General features: G+C 36.6%; 1 protein-coding gene across 4 annotated transcripts in view; it reads left to right on the plus strand.

Moving 5' to 3' along the window:
- Window positions 1-21,954, plus strand: part of SLC25A26 (solute carrier family 25 member 26) — a 148,241-nt gene that overhangs the window by 45,412 nt on the left and 80,875 nt on the right. Inside the window, exon 6 of one of the 4 annotated variants that reach the window (XM_033131664.1) lies at window positions 1,603-1,746. The exons of 2 other annotated variants lie outside the window; for them this stretch is intronic. In XM_033131664.1, coding sequence (XP_032987555.1) covers window positions 1,603-1,746 — 144 coding nt within the window. The remainder of the gene's footprint in view (window positions 1-1,602; window positions 1,747-21,954) is intronic. One more of the 4 variants, XM_033131665.1, reaches the window with a different exon arrangement.

A 21,954-nucleotide genomic window follows, 5' to 3' on the forward strand; every position in this document is an offset into this window, starting at 1 on the left:
AGAGCTTGTTTGATTGTTTCAATAAGAAAGTACATTGAAGCCTTAGTGAGAATCACCAGGAAATTTATATGTTTATTCTGTGTACACTGTTTTCTTTAAAATAGTTTTATCTCCCTAGCAGTAGCCCATTAGAAAGAGATTGAAGTTTGAATTCATGCATTATAAAATAGATTGTGTGTTCTTTCGATTTTTATGAATGCTGTCACATGTTTTTCACTACCTTTGATGTTTGTGGAGATTGCATGCTTATCCCTGATGGTCTCCTAAATTATTTTAGTTACTGTGAATTTTAGACTGTGTCTAAGCAAGGTCAACAGATTATACTATTTATCTCACCCTTTCAGTGTTCATTTTTCTCATGATCTTGGCCGCATTAGATGTGGCCAAGCGTCGTGCTGCGGTGGTGTTACTGCAATAAGATGGAAATGGGCAGCAAAATCACAGCTGCTTTCATAGCCAGGCTTGTTTCAAAGGGTCCATTGTCCTGAGAGTTCTGTGGAGAGCTGCCTCATGAGCTTGGATGTGAATTAGAAGGACTTCTATAAAGGAAGAAAGCGGAGGAAGGCAAGTTATTTCAAAAGAAGTAGGAATAAATTAAGCTCAGCAAATGTGTTTTATCCAAAAATTCTATTCAGCGATCATTTGAAGAGTGTCTCCTGTGTGTTGAGCACCACATACAATGTTTGTGCCCTGAAGGATTCACATTCTGGTGGGAAAACATAGGGGAGTAGACACTCCAGCGCAGTGTAATAGTGCTGTAATGAAATGGTGTGTGTACAAGCAAGATGCAGCCGGGATTATAGAGGATGCAGTGCTTGAGTGGTACCAGTCAGTACTTGCTGCATTAGACAGTTAGTTTTGACTAATTTCTTGAAGGAATGGCAATTAGAAGTATTCCAGGAGACGGGCAGAGGCGACAACATGAGCAAAGGTACAGAGTGTGAAAGAACACGTGTACCTTGCTTATCTAAGCAGAATTGGGGCTTTCACAGCTATAGAAGAGGCAAACGTGATTTCCCACTACCTGAAGCCTCGTGAGGGCACTTCAAGAAAGCACTCAACCAAGTGGGGTACTTGCCCGGAGGAGAGGTTGAACATCTCACCCCAGAGGGGTGTTTACAGGGGACTGGAGTGGAGCACGTGGAACAGCGCTTGGAAGAGTCTGACATATGTCTCCTGGAGTTAGGAGGACGAATTACTGGTATTTGACTCTTATCTGCACAAATCTTTCAGTGAGATGCTGGTTGTACCTGCCTCAATGTCAGGATTTTGCCATTTTGGTGATGAATAACTCCTGGCTTCTTTTTGGTAGATAAGAGTGGCCACTAAAGAGATTTGAGATCAGTGAGGGTTATTTCCCCCTCTCTCCCCAGTTTTGCTACCAAGCGGCAATGAAAGCAAGTCTCCCACAAGATGCTATCACACATGCAGTCAAAATCAAGCAATCAAGCAGGCCAAAATAAGTCACTCAGCCTGTTCTGTAAGTTCATTGAGATGCTCAGACTGTCCCTTAGGTGCAGAAATTACCTTTCTGATTGGAAAGTTCACTTGCAAGTAGATATGGCAGCTTTTCAAAGTCACTTACTCTATTGTCTATTTCAGGCGGTGGAAATTTCCCCTAATCTAGTGGCTGGAAACAGGAACCTTTGGGAGTCAAGCCTCAGGGACTGCTCTTCAAAGTCTCTTTCCCAGTTCTGTTGTCTGCCCGCTAAGTTCCTTTTCCCCAACTCTTCATGTAAGAGTTACGTAAGTCTCTTGTGTGTTTTTCCAGAGCCACTCTATCCTAGGTGTTCTGCACCTTGTTTGTTTTCTTACCCAAAATATTTTGGAGTTCACTTTACATCACTTCATAAAAGAGCACCCTCTCTTTTTTATGATTGGGTAGTACTCCAATGTATAAATGAGCCACTGTTTATTTCACCAGGTCCTCATTGGTGGGTATTACAAACATGCTACAATGTATAGTATTGTTCCCTCGTCATTCTGTACATGGTCGAGGATGCTTGTAGGTTATATGCCACAAGTGGACTTGCTTGGTTAAAGGTGCATCGGCGTTTGTAATTCTGATACGTATCATCAAATCGCCCTTCATGGAAGTGCCAGTCGGCCCTTGTGCCAACAGTGCAGGAGCTCTGTTTTCTTTTGACTCGCTAACAGTACTAGCAATCTAAGAGGTGCTGTAGTTTTAATTTTAAGTGAGACTGGGCCTGTTAACACATATCTGAGAACTATATGATTCCTTTACTGATTATTTAAATTATGCTAAAGTTATTGTAAGAAGAGAGGAGATTCATATGAAGTACTTTCTGTAGAGCCTAGTAGGTGTCACATAGTAGGTGTTCAGGAAATGTTAACTGTGCTTATTAGTATTCTTGGTCACTGAAGAGGCTTTTGACAGGAAATGACACCTAAGTGTGAAATGCAACTTGCTCTTACCAGCTGTCTGCTTTTGGCAAGTTACTGAACCTCTCTGAGCCCAAGTTTGCCCATCTGTGCTAGGGACTTGGCATAGATTTCTCTTGTTGAAATCTCACAGCAGTCTCAGGAAGGAGGTATGACAGCAATAGGGTCTGCCCGGAGGGCAAAATGGAGAAACCCGCCTCCAGTTTGGTCGGTTCTTGAACAGGGACGGGACCTTGATCTGTCTGCATTTAAACATGTGAATGCCATTTCATTATGATGGGTAACAATAGCCGTGTTTGAACTAGAGGTCAGCTAACTGTCATTACTTGGAAAGCTGCTCAGCTGCAATCGAAGTGTATTGATGGTTGTGCTAATCAAAATTACTAATATAAATGGGCTGGAAAATTTTTATGATGATCCTTATTTGGGTCAGTTTGATTATTTACTGGGATTTATTTCCCACATAAGATTACCTATTTAGAGGAAGGCTTTTTTACTGGGATTGCAACACTTGAATGTTTTCTGTTGAAAAATGTTTTGAAGCATCTATAGCTAGAAGTTTTATTACTTATTTAATATCCTTAAGCCTGTGTGCTAGTTCCTGCTTTTATGATAGTAAAAAGGCAAAAAAAAAAAAAAAACGGTTATGCTCTCTGTTAAGAACTTTTCCCCCTTATATCAGAGTGCTGTGTATCTGTTTCCGTGTGTGTTTGTATGACACTGTTTGCTTTGATTTACCTCTTCCTTTCGTTTTTGGTCTTTACGTTTCAGTTTTGTCTGGCTACATATAATTATGCCTTGTCTTCTCAGATAGCGTATAAATTCCTCTTGAAAACCGCAGCTGGGTTTTCACCTCTTTGTAGCGTGCACAGGCTCTAGCATAAGTCAGCACTCAGGAGATATTTGTTGTTGCTTTTATTCCTTTAAGTTTGATTCCTTTTTGTTCAGATGCTACTAGACACCATGACTATTTCCGAATGCTCAGGGAGCTCTGAGGGGGCTTGGAATGGTGCAGGCTGGTGGTTCCGCCTTTGGGTACACCACACTGGCAGGTTCTTGCTTTAGATAGGGGATGAAATACCAAAGAGTATATCATTTTCTAAGATTTCAGTCTTCTTAAACCTTGAAAAAAATGGTCTTTATAAGCTTAGTTTCATTAGAAAAGTAATAAGTGCTATAATTAATCCACTTATTTTCCACATCTTAGTAATTCCGCTAAGGAAAAGGAAAAAAAGTGATTATAAACCTTTCCAAACTTTTAATGTGAAATTGTTTTTCAGTTAAAATCCAATGCAAACATATTGAACCCTATTTTAATCCTACATAATTCATTTTATTAACTATGACCAAATAGAACATCTGTTAAAATTCCATAATGTTAGCTTCATGGGAAAAGAAAAAAATCTGTTTGTTCTTGGAATTTGTCCACTGTTTTATTGTTCAGGGTTTCAGTAAATGTGTAATGAGACATTCTTATTAATACGAATATTAAACAAATAAAAATGAAATATTCTCTTTAATCACAGAAGTTTATAAAATGAGTCACTTAATTGCATTTACATTCTTAAAACTTTTCTGTAGAGATGTTCTACGAAGAATGAACGGTAGTTCATTCTTTAATTCAAGAACCTAAATTATTGCTCCTCAAATATAGATTGTAGCCTGCAGTGTTTCATCATCTCCTAAACAAACATATTTAGAATGAGCAATTTAGTAAAATTATTTTAATGTAGAAAAATTACTTTAGCCCTTCAGTGCATATTTTCTCATGTTTTGTTTATATGAAACCAGCTGCTATTTACTTTTCTCATTCCTTGGACGCATTTCATTTGCACTGTGCAGTTGGAAAAGGCTGCATGTTTCCTTGGCCGTGTCGTCTTGAAGGCATACCAGTCCCCGGTATAGGGTTTGCTGCGATGTAAATGCAATAATGTGACTCTTCAGCGTAAACATCTAAGAAGCGATCAGATAAAGGTGGAAGTTAATTCTTCATTTTAAATGTTAGTATCATAAACCATACTGCTCAAGTAGGTCTGTCTGTGGTGTTCCTTTGTTTGTGTTTTTCATCCATGTGAAATATCCTCTTCCTTCATCTTGTGTGTCAGTTTAGATTGCACTTAAGCTGTTGATAATAGAAAATCTCACTTCAGTGGCTGCACCAAATAAGGGTTTTTCCCCCCTTCTATAACAAGAATACTCTAAGGCTGGTGTGCTGGTTAAATGAGGGCATTGAGGATCCAGGCTCTTTCTTTCTGCTTGGTCAACCTTAAAAACCTGGTAACCTACTCATCGTTACAAAATGACAGCTCCACTTTTAGGCGTTGTGGTCCCTCTCCAAGCTCGAAGTGGGAAGGACAGGAGGCAATACTAGCCTTACCTGTTACTCTGTTTACCTGGAAGATAGAAGTTTTCTTGGGTGAGGTGCTTAGGACCTCCCTGAGTTGCATGGGATTGGGAAGCTGAGTATGTATGTAGTTTTTCAGGGTAGTGGGTAAAGGCAGGCTAAGACATGGTGGACACCACTGTCACTGAGTCACCCCACTGTGTCTGCCATATTCTGTCCATTCAAGGCCTACCACCCTTTCTTGCACCTCTGGTTTCAGCCCCATACTTTGGTACCCTGTTGTTCACATCCAGAACATTTGTCTAGATCACAATGTTTAGACATTTAATCATACTCTATAAACTGATGTTTGTTTTTATTCTTTTCCTGCCACCTTTGTTCTTTTAGGCACATGGGAAGCTCTTCTTTAAAAATCATTTGGTGTTCTCTCTGAATTATTATTCTGAAAACAGGAGTTTACTTCAAAGTTACTGTAGGGACGGAGTCCCAGAGAGCAGTTTCCAGGCTCTCGTCCTCACGTGGAAAGGTGCTGGCTCGGGTAGTAGATGGTCGTCAGCTGTGATCAGATGGCCATCAGCTGTAACCAGTGAGCCATTAGCTACTAATATAACTGCCATGGCTACATTAGCAGCAAATGGGGGCTAGCAAGTGCGGTTAGCAAGCAGATTGTGGATTGCAGATCGTGTTGCTTGTACTTCCTGTGTCTTGCCCGGCTGCCAGCGAGACTGCGGTACCTCGTTGGGGTACTGGCAGATGTTTGCTTTTGTGTCTCGATCAGCCGCCAGCAAGAATATAGTGGTATGACTCCCGTATCTATGGCTCTGTTGTTCCTTTTTGGCCTCACTATATCCTGTGTTCTTGTGCGGGGAGTGGGAGCTGAGACCCTGCATTACAGTTACTTATTTTTTTATACAGTTTTGATTTTAAAATTAAGACCTCAGAATACCTGTATTGATACAGTCATATGTTAACTCTTCCCTTGCAAAATATGTAAATCACAACTGAAATACTAGCTTATGCTTATTAAGTACTTACAGTGTTCTAGTCCCTGTACTAAGTTCTCTGCAAGCGTTATTTCAAAACTCACAATAACGGAAGCATGACCCTGCTTTATAGAGAGGGAGGCTGAGTAAGATTGTGGGTCACCCGTCTCACATGGAGCAGGGAGAGCACCTAGGGCTCCAGAGCCTATGATCTTAATGCCTGCGGTGAGCTGTGAATTTTGCACTTCATGTGTTGGTAAGTTTTTCTGGGGAGGAAAGTAGATATTTAAAATTAGTAGCCCATAGGTATATTTTTCTTCAGTCTTTAAACCTTTGGGTAGGCATTAATGCCAGAAGTTAGGAAAATAAGTTCTCAGCACCTGGAAGTCTACCTGATGTGAAAACGAGTCATCAGGCCGTAAACAAGCAGAGAGTCTTGCTTTGATGGAGACATCCATGAAGAACAGTGGCGTGCACGCGCATGTTATCCCGACGTTGGCGTGGTTCGCTCTACATATTCAGGTGTTAGTTCTCGCCTGGCTTCTCTGAGGGGATCTCCTGTGACCGCTCTAGCCCAAATCGACCTGTCCAACCCCGGTCACTCATGTGGGACCCTGGCATGAACCACTATCAGAAATTATCTTCATTTCTGGTTTACAAATTTATTACCTGCCTCCCTCCCCCCATTAGAATATACACCACACCATGAGATACCTACTGTCTGTTTTGTTCCCTACTCTTAATCCAGTATCTGAAGAGTGCTCAGTATATCCCGCAGCACGCTCAGAAAGCATTTGACGAACAAACCAATGACTTAATCATACATGCTTCTCAAAAGTAGACTAGTTTTACATACTTAGATATTTCAAATCTCTAACACGTGCTCAGGCTAAGAAGCATTGGCAAGAATTATGGCAGCCTCACTTAATTCCCAGGCTAGTTAGTGGTTTTCTGCCTTATAAACTTTCTGCACTTCCAGTGAGGTTAATTTTCTCCTTGTCTTAGACTATTTCCTGGTATTCTTGTGCCTTCCACAAACAGCCCTTATTTTAATTTTGTCATTTCTAGTTAAGGGTTGCTCCTATGAATATTTTATGTATGTAAAACACTTTTTGAAATGACATAGAACAGTAGTAAACAAGTTATTCACGAAGAAAATCCTTCATCAGGTATGTGTAAATAATGTACAATGAATACTATGTGGGTCAAAATTACTCTTGAGATTCTCAGTACTATGTACTCTCTTATTGTCTGAACATCTTACAAGGAGTATTAAGAAGACACTATATTTCTGTATTAAGAAAACCAAGTATAAAGGCAAAATCTAGAATTTTTATGTGTAATTCAAGGATTGTGGTTGAAGGGTATTATTGAAGATGTTTACCTGTGGTTTTGACTACCTGGTTGCATATTACCTTGGCATCATATAATGATAATAATTACAATTTGAATTCTGATCATGTACTTTGCATTTATTTTTCTAATCTTTAGATAAAACTGTAAGATATTAACCTTTTTTTCACAGATCAGTAGGCTGAGGCTTGTAAAAGTCAAGCAAAGTTAAGCTAGTATGTGGCAGGACTGGGAGCAGAGGCTAAGCCGGTGTGTTTCCAAAGTCTGTGTTTTTTATCACACTTTGCTTCCTGCTCATGCCCTGCAGGTCAATGCACTGTTCATTCCTCTCAGGCTTTTTCAGGAAATCATAGGAAAATAAAGTGGTAGTATGTCTGTAAGGCTTGGACCGAATAATCCGTGAACTTGATGAAATGGACCACAATTTCGGAGCAGTGGAGAATTCTAAAAGATAGAAGTGGAGCCATCTGCGAGGCAGAACACAGAGATGCTTCTAAATTGGGCAATAATCATTGATTTCAACATCCTCCTTCATCTAGCCTTTGTTAAGGCTGCTTAAAAATGCTTTGACTGATTTGAGCCTTCTGTCCCTGTTTCTTCCCTGGGCTTCAGCATGTGTTCTGAGAAACAGCAGCACAATAGGTGGGAAAAAGTTGATCATCTTTGGCATTGAAACGGTGTTGGTGCTTAGCCGAGTAATTAACAAATAATTTATTGACTAGTGTAGAAGCAGAAATTGGGGAGAAAGAAGGATGTTTCTTTTGTCTTGTGAAAACACTCTGCCTTTTGTTACTGAACTTGATGCAAAAGTTGTGTTATAGAATCACACACTAGAGGGCACACAATGCCTGTGTTTTAAGTGTTGGTGGCAGAAACTTCAGTGTACCAGAATCTGGAGGCTCTTGAGTTGATTGCTCAGCACCTTTACAAGTGGTTCAAATTAAAAAATGAAAATCCATGCATAATAAATGGTGTTTTCCAATCCAAGATTCCTGAATAATATTATTTTAGTTAATCCTGAAATACTTCATTATGCATCTCTAAAAGATAAGAAGTAAGTTTATTTAACTTATGAAAAATAATGAATGTCACAGTCTCAAAGTATTTTCCCCAAGCTATTTTTCAATTACAAAGGAAAACAATAATTTTACAGTCGGAAAAACTGGCAGATACGACCGTATTCAAGTGATGAAGGTTAATGTCACCAATAATAAGATCTGTTGACATCATACACCCCTGGTAGGATGCACTAAGAAGGATACAATGTCACTTCTTTGGTCTTCTCGCCAAAAAGTGTATAAGCTTAGTCTGATCATGGGAAGACATCAGACAAATCCACGTTGAGAGACATTCTACAGAACAACCAAGGTCCTGAAAGATAAAGATAAAAGTAGTCACATAGAGGAGGAGACTAAGGAGACACAGCAAATAAATGCCATGTGGGATCCTGGGTTGGATCCTGGAACAGAAAAAGGATAAATTCAAATAAGGTTTATAATTTAGCTGTTAGTATTGTAGCAATACTAATAGCTGGTTATTTAAGTTATTAATAGGGAAGTTAGGTGTAGGGTATATGGGGACTCCCTATATAGCAACTTTTATGAAAGTCTATAAATTGTTTCAAAAAGTGAAAATCTGAAAAAAGGTGCCAGATTTGGACATTATATGAAATATTTATTTTGAAAATGATCTTCTAAAATAATGACAATTTAAATGTACAACTTAATTTCTTTAAAAAGATTTTTTATCAGAGTAATCCATGCAATCAGTAACAATTCAAATATAGAATTTATGATGAAAAGCAATTTTTTTGACCCATTCTTCTCCATTTAGTCCCACTCTCTAGAGGTAACCTCTTTTAACTGTTTCTATTTTTAGTTATTACATCCATATTTCAGGATAATATAAACATCTCTTTTTTAATTTATCAACTTTAGATACAATCTGTTAAGCCTTGGGATGGAAGATGTGATTTAGCTCACAGTATGCTCCTCCGCAACCTCATCCTAGCATTTCATACCTCTGATGGTTTTAGAAACTTCTAGTCTTATATTTGTGTTTTTTTTTCTTATCCCACAAACTTTCAGCATCTTCCTTTTGTTAGGTCCTTTATGCCACCTTACCCTCCTTAACTTTCAAATCCCGCTTTGTGGAATGACTTTTTCACCGCTGTGCTTTTGTCCTGGATTGTCAGAATGGCCGACAGTTTCATCATGTCCATCACCCACAATCACTTCTTCCATGATTTTTCTGGATTGATTCTAAAAGTGAAACACTAGTGAACTAGTGTTTGTATTATTTGAGACTTCATGAATGATCCAGGTAGTGTGTGTGCTAGAGTTATACTTCCTTTTGTATTGGTCTTGTGTCTTCCCGAAAGATGTTTCCAACATCGGAATCAAATAGACTGTCTTCTTGCACTCCATTAGTTCCTAAAACTTATCCAATGATTTAATTTGCTGAACACAGAGGGAATGAACTTGCTTATATAGTTTTTTTTCTTGGAGTTTCTAATGCCCTTTTTGGGGTGCATTATTTGCCTTTTTCATTCACTTAAATGGTGTCATAATCTCAAAATCATGTTGAGTTTTTGTACTGAGTTTCTTTTTCCTTCTAGCCTCCTGTTCTAATCTGGAGTGATCGCTCAGTGTGTCTGGGCCCTCCTTCCTGCCTTCCTGGGCTGAGTTTGCTGTGTCCTGGAGGCCCTAGTGGTTCAGACCGTGGCTTTGCAGCCACACTGCCTGGGTTTCCCCACCGCTCTGCCTCCGACAGGTTTACAGCTCTGGTGCCTTACTGTCCTCATCTAACGAAAACATTTTAAGGCATAATAAATATAAGGATACAGCTGATTTGTTTGAAGACCTTTATTTTATCATGATTTTGGCCAGGTAATTATCTTTCTCTAGGGGCTAATATATGAGTGTATAATTTACAAAGATTCTTATTAATGACACTTGAAGATAACCATTCATAATGATTCTTTAGCTTCAAATGTGTTTCATTGATTTTTTTTAAGTTGGAAGGAATTATGTTAATAAATTATGGTTCTTAGAGAAGCATTTTAATCTTATCAGTTTAGTGTGCATCCTGATTATATTCGGGAAACAAGTTATTAAATTTGTATATAGTCTTGTAAACTGGTACCAAGTTTTCTAATAAAGCTCCCCTATACCTTGACCCACACGTTGTGAGTCTTCCCAGTTTTCCCAGGTGTTTATCCATGAATTATTCCATAATTCTCTTTGGGAAATGGGATGATGACCAAGTTAAAAATCACTTTGGGATCATGTTTACTTTCTTCATAGGGTAAATCAGGTCTGTCTTTTGCCTGATAGAAAATATCAATAAGATCTATGTATAGAGGAGACTGTGATATGTCTTATATTGACCAACCAAGATGTTGTGGAAGTCACACCGCTGGATTTATCTGTTGGTTCACACAATTGTTAATTGTGTGTTGTATGGATAACACATCTTAATCATTAAGTTTTGGACTAGTTTTGACTAAATGAAAACACCAAAGGGTGGTAACCTCTTGGTAAGTTCTCATCACATATTTTTTTCTGTATTTGAAGGAGGAAGTAGATAGAATTTATCCAGCGTCTGCCATTTGCCAGACCAGGTACTTTCCATTTGTTTTTCATTTAATCTTTATAGTAATAGTACAAAGAATTACTATTGCCAACTGAGTGCTTGGAAAATATTAGGTTGGTACAAAAGTAATTGCGTTTTTTGCAATTTTTAACCTTTTAAACTGCAATTACTTTTGCAGCAGCCTAATATATACCTCTTACATATCCAGTCATGATTCCCAACCATCTATATTTGTCTATTTAGTAAACCATTTTACGAAATAACAGATATTTGCCTATTTAATACCATTGAGAAAACTGATAATCAGTGGTGTAAGTAACTTGCTCTACATATAATAATACAGCTAATAGAGGGCAGAGTTGGCCTCTGAATCCTTTGAAATCTTACCTTCTTTTCATAACTATGTGCATATTTCCTTTTCTCTGTTGGGGGTGTGAGTAGGTTTTAAAATGAATAGTAGCACCTACTTTTTCTTTCTTCTACCTCACCAACTTTCTGAAAAATTATAGCTTACAGATAAGTTAAAGCATATATTTTTCCCAAGATTCACTGATTCACATTTAGCCTTATCTGCTTTATCTTTTTTGCTCTCTATTTTTTTCCTAAGATATTTAAGTAGGTAACAGACATGTTGGCACTTCATCACTAAATATTCAGCGTTATGTGCCCTAAGAATAGTCTTGATTCTCATAACTACAACACCATTACCACACCTAAGAACTTGACCCTTTAATATTACCTAATATGTGTTCAGTTTCATCATTTTTGCTATTGTCCCAATAATAAAAGGTTTATAACTTTTTTCTCTCTGCAATGTTCAGTCAAGGATCACGTATTGCATTTGGTTTTCATTTGTCCCCAACTTTTTTCTCCCATGATATTGACTTTGTTGTAGAGTCCAGAGCAGTTCTGTAAATTGTCCCATAACCTGGAATATCTGATTTCCTTATGATTATATTCTGATTAAATGTGTGTGTGTGTGCGGGAATACTCCATGTATGCATGTATGATGTTGGGTACTTTGTATTGCATTTACCAGGAGGCACGTAATATCCCAGACTTGGGGAAGCTCAGTTTAATCACTTGTTAGGCTGGTGTTCTCTAATTTTCTGTACTCGAAGGGTTCAGTTCTCCTTTGTTACTCGGAAGCAATCTATGGGGTAATATTCTGAGACCATGTGATTATCCTGTTCCCCAATAATCTTTCACCCAATAGTTTTAACATCTGTGGATGCTTCTTGCTTGAAGTATTTATTACATTGCTGATTACAAAACATTGATTTTCCTAATACTGTCATTTTGCTCTGAATTTATTAGTTGGCATTCTTTGGTGAAAAAGAGCTTTCCTCTTCCACCACCGCCAGCTTCTGTTTTTAGTATCTCTATGGACTCATGGGTTCTTTTTTTTTTTTTTAACAGTTTCATTGAGATGTAATTCATGTATCATACAATTCACTCATTTAAAGTGACAATTCAGTGGGCTTTAGTATATTCACAGATATACAAAGGCTGTACAATTAAATTTGTGAACTCATCCTAGAAAAAATGCTACATACCCCACTGCTGAATACCCCACGCAGTACTCCCCTTGGGAAACTATGCACCGACGCCAGCACCTAGTCCACCCTTCAGAGCAATTTTGGAACTCTTTTTCTGGAATGGCCATCAGAGCTGTGGTCATATTACCCTTGACGTTCTGAATGTCATCAAAATGTCTTCCTTTCAATATTTCTTTTCTCTTGAGGTAAAGAAAGAAGTCATTGGGGACCAGATCAGGTGAGTAGGGAGGGTGTTCCAATACAGTTAATTTGATTACTGGCTAAAAGCTCTCTCACAGACAGTGCCGTGTGAGCTGGTGCATTGTCGTGATGCAAGAGCCATGAATTATTGGTGAAAAGTTTAGGCCGTCTAACATTGTCATGCAGCCTTTTCAGCACTTCCAAATAGTAAACTTGTTTAACTATTTGTCCAGTTGGTATAAATTCATAATGAATAATCCCTCTGATATCAAAAAAAAGTTAGCAACATTGCTGCAACAAGTTCATGAACTTAATTGTCAGACCTCCTGTGTAACTATCACTACAATTGTGTACTCTTTTTCATTCAATAATTATAATACGTTACCTTATTATTCTTTTTGATGCTCATAGTGCCCCTAATTTGGCCAGTGGGAGCCTTTTCAAGCCTATTATCTTCTTACATTTCCCCATTGGTCTTTGAGAACTTCCTAACTGATAAAACAAGATGTCCCAGTCTTACTTTGTACTTCCCTGCCCCAGTCCTGTAATCAGCCACCTCTCCAAAGAACCCTTGATTCCTTTTTTGGGGAATGGTGATTCGAAACTAAGATCTGGAGTCTAGGTGTATTATTGCATCTAGGCTCTTGTATTGGGTAGAAAAGGTTTTAACTATTAAATACATTGTTTTATTCTTCCTTTCCATTTCTTATATTTATCTCAAGCAAGAACAACAAATAATTAGTTTATTTTCTTTTTTAAGGTATCATACTGTAAAATTGACTTCATTTACAGAGCTATAAATTTTAACAAATGTGCAGATTTTATAACCTGCAGCACAATCAGGGTACAAAAAAATTTCCATCACCCCAAACTCCCTTGTGCTATCCCTTTGTCGTCACATCCATTTTCCTACTTCTAACCCCTGGCAATGACTGATCAGTTCTTCATCACTATAGTTTTTCCTCTTTGAGAATATCATTTAAATGGAATCATACAATATACAACCTTTTGAGACTCGTTTCTATCACTATAATGCCTTTGAAATTCATCATATCCAATTTTGGATATACCAAAGTTTGTTTATACACTCACGTATTGAAGGACAATTGATTCTTTCCAGTTGAGGTCCATCGTGAAGAGAATTGTTACAAATATTCATGTACAAGTTTTTTCATGAACATAAATTTTCATTTCTCCAGGTAGATAGTCAGGAAAGGGATTGCTGGGTCATATGGTAAGCGAATGGTAACTTTGTAAGAAACTGCCAGACTCGTTTCTCTCGTGGCTGTACAGTTTTGCATTCTCACTAGCGCTGTATGCTCTGAATCCTCAGCAGCACTTGGTTTTGGCAGGATATTTTATTTTAACCATTTAATAGGTATGTGGTGATATCCCATAGTAGATTTAATTTTTATTTCCCTAATGGCTAATGGTATTGAACGTCTTTTCATGTGCTTTTCTGCCATCCCAGGATGTTCTTCGGTGCAATGCCTTTTGCCCATTTTTCAGGTAGGTTGTTTGTTTCTCATGTAGTGTTTTTGAAAGTTCTTTATGTTTGGGATACTAATCCTTTGTCACTTATTTGATTTGCAGATAATTTCTGATAATCTGTAGTTTGTAATTTTGTTCTTTGAACAGTATTGTAAAATAAAAAAATTAAATTTTGACAGAGTCCAATTTATTAACTTTTTTTTTACTGAATTATACTTTTAGTGTTATGTCTAAGAACTCCACTTCCAAGTCATTAAGGTTTTAGCTTATGTTTTTTTCCGAAGAGTTTTATAGTTTTATGTTTGACATTTACCTCTATGATCCCTTTTGAATTGATACTTTTTTTAAGGGGTGAGGTTTAGGTCAAGGATTTTCTTTTTTTTTTTTTAAAAATATGGATGTGTAGTTGTTCCAACAGCATTTGTTGACAAGACTAGCTTTTCTCCATTGAAATGCTTTTGCACCTTTGTTGCAAATCAGTTGGCCATATTTGTGTGGGTCTGTATCTTTAACAAACTTGTATTGGCTCCTTGTTATGTGCCAAGTAATGTGTTTGTTTTTCTTCTCCTTGTCATACTTCATATGTATTCCTATTTTTGAATAGCCCAATATTGCAGGATGTTGTTTTGATTTTCTAAGACATTTCCCTTTGTTCCTTTTTTTCTCATTGATAGGAAGGGCTGTCTAATAAGACCCTAAAACTTATCTCTTCCATCTTTTCTCCTCCCCAAATTATGTATCTTGTACCTTTTTTTCCTTCCATTTTTCTGAGAATGACCTGTTTTTTCTTGAATTACTCTACCTTTAATACGTATACACCAGTGGGTTAAAAGCTAAGTTTTTTATCTATCTTTGATTAAACATGTAGTTAATATTATTTCCTTATTCAGATTGGGTCACTCATTTTTTTATTGTTGTTACTGCTGTTTCATTGCCAGTATAAATGATCTTGACGTTCACATATTTGAAGAAGGAAAAGGTGCTATATATATTTTATTTTATCCAGGCATGAAGCACATTTGCTTTGAGAGTTATCCTCTTCACAATATTCTATAAAACACAAGATCTTGAAATGACTTACCAAGATCACTCTGTTAGATTGTGGTGAAGATAAACTGAGAACTCAGATTATTTGACTTTTAATCCAGCACTGCATCCTAGAATGGAAAGTCTACAAACCATGGCATTAAATGAAGCTTTTAATGCAAAAGACAGATTATGGAATTTTCTTTTCATCCTACAGCTCAAAAGAAGTTGACTGTAGTTGTGAGAAAAATATTGTTACTGAGATGGTAATCCAGTTGGAGTTAGCAATGTATAATGATAAGACAGATTTTATCCTCAGAGAGCTTCTGTGATTTGTGCGTGGAAGGGCACATATATGCATTTGTAAAGCAGTTTATCAATAGTTGAAAATAATAGCAAAGTGCTCAAGTGCTGGCAAATATAAGTAGTCAGTCTGGGAGTAAATCCTTATCTCTGGATGAGGTGAATTTTGGGTAATCCGTTTACAAAGCAGAAAAAGATAAGAGGAGAGTAATGGAATTGATGTGTCAATCTTGGGAAGCATTCTTTAAAAAAGCACGCTAACTGCTTTTTAAAGACTATTTTTTACCTTACACTTCCGGCGGTACTGAAACACTAAGCTTGGACTTCCTGCTTGCAGTCTCATGTACCAAACTCCCTTTGGGGTTGGGCCTATCCTAACTTTTAAAAAAATTATTATTATTAAATGCCTAGCTCTTGCCTTAAATTAGAAGGGAAAAATAGAATTGCAAACACAGGTGAAATTTGCTTGGAAGGCTCTGTGTAATGTTCTCATGTAAATTATAGGAATGGATCTTTTAGAATATCAACATTAAATAGAAGCACTTTAAAAACTCCATGTGCTACAAGGCAAAAAACAACAACAAAAACAAACAAAAAATCAAAAACAAACTATGGAGATGTTAGTTAATGAACATTGTCCGTTTAATACTTAGTAACCTATTTACAGTGGGTTTTTCATTGATTACTGCAAGTAAATGTTAGGAAGCTCTTTGTAGTAAAGGTGTCCATGAGGCTCAGATGTGCGAAGAGGAAAGGCATACACTTTGCTCTTTGCTCTTATGTGGGATTTCACCTAAAAGATCTTGAATGAGCTTACTCTCAGTGCAACTATAAAAACAAGGTGTTAGCCTCTTATCTGTAGCACTTTACTTTGATTCCTGATGTTGAAGTAAAGTTCGATATAAGCTGAATCTCAAAAAAAAAAAAAAAAATGACTGGATAGAAAAAAATGTTGAATTCATTTTATGCAAAGCAAACACCCCAAAACATTTACAACCCATTTCATAGCTTAGAAAGTATTAAATAGGTGTTACTCATATTCTGGAGCTTTCTACGGCATTATTCAATATATGTGACTTTGTTAACTTGGACTAATTTTTGCATTTTCTCAAATTTGATTGTGTATGTGTTTTAAAACGATTTTTAAATTCTATTTCTTAAAAAAAGAATTGGAGCCATCAAAGTTGGCATGCGTTAAGCATGCTAATTAGTTCAACATACTGACCAATTCTCTGAATTATTAGTTCAAAGAAGCATGTGGACAGGGATGAAATTAGATTTGAGCATTTTTCACTCTAGTTGTTTTAGGATACTCAGGGTTACTTTGATCTGTAAATAACAGATGTTTTTTCATGCATGGTTCAGGATACATCAAACATGTCTAAAACTTTGTCTGAGATTTAGGACCCATCATTCTTACCCTGAATTGGATATACACACTTGTAACTGTACAGCCATTTTAGAACAGAAACTTTTTTGAGTTTGTGTTTGATAGTTAAAGCTAGGATATTTTGTTTTTCATAGTATGTATGCAGAGGATTACTATTTTTTATAAACTGGAATAAATAGTTATAAGGTGCTGCATAAAATTGAATTTATCAGTTGCTAAAATATTCAAATGTCAGTTTTAAGGGTAAAAGCTTAGGCAACTATGCAAACGTAAAGAACATGTGTGTGTATATAGACATACAGATACACATATAATTGCTTATGTGTATATACTTGTATACATATAATTATATACTTTTAGCTATCTTTGTGGTAAAGACATATTTGCTTTATTTTTATTAACTAAATATTCTGTTTCACTTTAATAGTAACTAGAATTCAGAGCAAACCTGGTGGTCTGCACAAAACATTGTTTTTAATTTGTCACAGTTTACTATCTCTTCTGGTTTTCGTGTGGGAAAACTTTAGTATCACTGGGATAATTTTTGGAAGGAATGGTATTGAATGAATGGAGGCTAGGATGAAGAAAAGACCAAGAGGGTAAGAACCAAGAAACCCTTGAATCCCCATTTTCCACAGTCCCTGAGCAGAAGGCTTGATCTCAGGCCCTGCTTCTCCCAGGAGTAAGGTGCAAAGCCATCATGTGACAAGAGTCCGGGCAGCGAGCATCCTTTATGTGTAAGCCTCCTGCTTAGAAATAGTATGAGAAATCCAAATAATAGTGCCTTGTATTAATTAGAGAGCACTAACCATACTCTTTTAGTGAAGCCCCCTTTTTTTGTCGTTAAACTACATGAGGTTTTACACCACATTGCATTTTGTGGCTTTTATTTATCAAAATAGTACCATAACAGAAGCTTCTTCACTACAGCATGCATTAGGATACCAAATTTGTAATTGTGATTATGTCACTATATTGTGCTTTTTAGCATTGCTTAATCTTCTGGGCTTTGGTTTTCTCATTTTTAAAATTGTTGGTAAATGTATGGGCTACACTAGACCACAGCGTGTTTTTATAATAAAGTTTTATTGGCACACAGCCACTCTCATTTGTGTATGTCTTATCTGTGGCTGCCTTCACACCACAGTGGCAGAGTTGAATAGTTACGACAGACACTATGGGCCACAAAGTCTAAAATATTTATTTTCTGGCTCTTCACAGAAGAAGTTTGCTGAATCTTGGACTAGATCATCTGTAAGTCTTGCACTTTTCCTGTTGTAGATTTTCTTTATGTCAGCTTCTTCTTTTTTCTTTTTTTTCTTTTAATTTTAAGGATCAGAAGTTTCTATTTCTGTTAAGGATATAATATATCATATTACCAGGTTTCAGTGTTCGTTTTCCCCCAATTACAACTTTGATCATTATAAAGAGAAAGAAAATATTGACTAGATCATTGGTTCTCCAAGCTTAGTCCCTGGACAAGAGCAGCAGCATCACCTGAGAACTGTTTAGAAATGCAAATTCGCAGGCCCCTCCCCGGACCTTCTGAATCCTAAACGTTGGGAGTGGGGCCCAGAACCTGTGCTTTCCAGTCCATCCAGGTGATACTGATAGACACTGAAGTGTGTGAGAACAACCGGTCTAGAAATCAAGTTCGGTTAAAAGATTTTTTTGTTTTATTTTGAAATAATGAAGAAACTTAAATTCTACAACGGTTGGGTAAATCAAGACAAAAATGAAATACGGGATAGATATTATTACAGAAACCAGAGAAATTAACATGTTTTCCTTCTCCAGTAAAACGTTTTGTCATAAATTTTATAAATTTTTTTACTATAATGAGAAATTAGTGAAAGATACACTTATGTCACCTTCAGCATAATTAGTTTTTTTTTTTTGGTCAAAAAGAAAACAATATGATTAATTTTTTTCATGTGATTTTTTTTTTTTGTTTTCTTTTCATGGTTTGGAATTACTTTGAGTTATTTTAAAACTAATGATTTGAAATAAAAAATTTTCAGAAGAAAAGAATTCTATCAACACTTATTTTTCTTATAAAGTAAATGCTTTAAAAAAAGATCACTTAGGGAGATACCATAACTTGTCTGCCGTGGCTGCCTTTCTTACTCATTTTAAGTGAGATCAATGTTGAATTGACTTTTTTTTTCAATGCTAACAACCACGAGAAATGAGCAGCAGTCAGACAACTCATCTGTTAGGACAGATCATAAGCACAGTGCTTTGTAGTAAATCTCAGAGAGAGGAATAGCAAAGTTGTACATGTCAAGCAGACATTACAGGATGACGTTGTTATTTGGAGAATTGCTTTCATCTTTGAGATATCTCACACCTGCTTCATTTGGCATTGACTGTTTCCATCTCTGGAAAAACACTCTTTGCCATTCCCCGAATCCCAAAGTATATAAATATAGCATGGTAATAAGAGAAAACTTTTAACATAAAAACTCACTTAGAGGTGCCATCTGAAAATGCAGGGCATAAAACCAAAGTAACTAACTTCATTTTGTTGAAAAGGAACCCTTGGGGGTGTGTGTGTGTATGTGTACACACATAATACAACATACACATACACACTTATATTGTTATACATACACTTATACATTTACATATGCAGCTCATTTGATATGTGTGTGAATGTGTATAGACACATTTCAATATATGTATGTATATTTTTAAAAAATGCATACAGCAAACTTTCATATATATAATCTTCTAATACTGTTTTTTTTTAACTGCTTCTAAAAGCCGTGGTACCCATCAGTCACTAACAGAATTCTATAGACCAAATTTATTTTGCTGGTTGCTTCTAATTTTTCCTCTTTAATTTTTAAAAGTATGTCTCCTTTTTAAAATGCAGCAAAAATATAACGTAATTTAAGGGGGACAAAATGTGCATCCTTTATTATAAAGTAAGAGTTAAATATCTCCAAATAACATGGTAAGTTCTGTGAAGTCTTCTTTTCTTCACATAAACAGGTTTGGCTTTTTAGATTATAGGTGTTTTTTGTTTTTATTTTTTATTATATTAAACATCATGATTCTTTGAATGTCATAGCACTCCTTGGCAGTCTTCGTCATGCTAGCAGTTTTTGAGAAAGGGAATATTTATTTGCTTCAGTTTGTCAGGGGGTATTTATTTGCTTCAGTTTTTCACATTTTATAGATGACACATTTGGCTATCCTTGGGCAAAATCCAGTTAAAAATAATAGTATTTAATATTTAATAAACTACTAGGCTTTTTAAACCATCTGGAATTTTATTTTCTTTGCACGCAGCATCTGAGTTTCAGCTGTTAGCATTTCTTCTTTGCTCTGGGAAGGGTCAATTGCTTTTAAAGTCTTTGATGCTTGCTGTGTCAGCCCTTTTCATATTTTCAAAATGCCCGTGTAAAAGAGCTTTTCATCCATTCATGCTGATAATTCTTTTGAACTTGAGGTTTGAACCAAACTAATCAAATTTAATTATAGCTCAAATCCCGTTACAGTGATCTCCAGTAGACTTCGAGGCTAAGTTGTAATTTTTTTGTTACACTGGAACTCAGCCATTCTCGACGTTACTGACACGAGTGTGCTATTGACTGCAGTTTGGGAGGGAGATCTTTGTAATGCAGAGATTTTTCTCCTGTTGATATTGGTAAATATGATTTGAACTTTCTTCTTTTCTAAAGGATATATTGAGTTAATCTCGAGTCAAATTTCTCCTTATTTGCATATATCTCGGGATGTTTTCCTATTCATTTTTAACAGTTTGAACAATTAAATCCTAAAAACTACTTTCTTAAAGAAGTCCTCAGTTTTGTTGTGGCTGATGCTTGCTTTTTGTTTGTTTGTTTGTTTTGAGATCCAAAACTGAGCAGGGACTTCAATACATCCTCCCGGTAGCATCGCTTTGGTTGATGCATATTCTCCTGGTGTTCTGAGATCGTTCTTTTCCTTTTTGCTTCATTAAAGAAAGACGTTTTAACAGTATTATTTACTGGGGGAGAAAATAGGAAATATAAATGTTTTAGACTGCAGCATGCATTAAGGGAAGGTGGACTAGTGCTGATATTTTTAGCATTTTCTTCAAAATATTTGCTAACAAGTATATGTTAGCATCTTGTTAAATTTACTTGTTAATCTGTATGTGCAGAGTTTTTTTTACATTTAGTTTAAATTTCTATTTTTAAATGAGATTTTGTTTGGATTTCTAAACAGATTTGGAGTAATGACATTCAAATACTTGAAATTCCTTTTCATCTCTAAATAAAGTCTAAACATTTTTATAATATTGGACCAAGTTTTGGTCTGCAAGAATGAAATGCAGAACTCCTTTCTTCGGAGCTTTGATTCTGAAGTGGAAAGCAGGGTTCACGAAGGAGAGCAAATAGCAGAACTCCTGTTAAAGGTGAAAATTGTATTTTCTTTTTTAAATTCAACTCAAAACTGCCAGTTTCCCTGAATTTATTACAGCAAAGGCTCTTGTTTTAAAGTGAAGTGAAATGTGAAGTTAATTTATGTACTAGCTGCTTTGAAGTTTAATTTTGTTTGCTAAGTTGTTATGAATTTCGAATGCATACATTTAAAGGAATTTTAGTAATGACGCTGTCACGGGCAGTGTCTGTGCAATTGCCATGCATAGGACAACTTCACGCCATAAATGTTTGGTGGGTTTTAGCATTGTGTGCCATGATGCTTCCCACAGTGGCCAGACGGCATAGCCAATTCTTATATGCCTTTTGACAAATGCAAGAGAGTGTGACAGCTCCGGCTGTCAGTATTCTTATGTTAGCAGAAGCCCAGATTACCATTAGGAAAGTAAAACTTCAACTAACCAGAAGGACTGAATCCTGCCAGGCCAACGTGATTTCTAGAGATCAGAGGGTTAACATTTTCATTTAGAAAAAATGCTTCCAATTCCATACATGTTAGGACAGAGTGCACTGAGTATTGTTTTAGCCTTTTCTTATCTAAGCATTGCCAGTAAGAACTTAGTTTGATGAAGCATGTTTTATCTATATTCCAGATGGTTAGAGATAGGGAACTTAATGCCTGCAGACATAACCGGAGAACTGGGATAGGTGGCGAGGAGCGTGGACTCTGGGTCAGATGCAGCTCCAGTGCTTCTAGGCCTGTGTCCCCAGGCAAGTCCTTTAATCTCCCTTATCCCATTTTCTTCATTTGTGTCATGAGGCTGAAAATACTACCTATTTCATAAGGTTATTGAGACGGTCTGCTCATACATACACAGTGGCTAGGACGGTGCCTGAAATACAGTCCCGTAGGAGTGTTTGTTATGATTTATTGTTGTTATGATGAGATCGTCAT

This window comes from Rhinolophus ferrumequinum, chromosome 17 (genome assembly GCF_004115265.2).
Source record: "Rhinolophus ferrumequinum isolate MPI-CBG mRhiFer1 chromosome 17, mRhiFer1_v1.p, whole genome shotgun sequence".
Lineage (NCBI taxonomy): Eukaryota > Metazoa > Chordata > Mammalia > Chiroptera > Rhinolophidae > Rhinolophus > Rhinolophus ferrumequinum.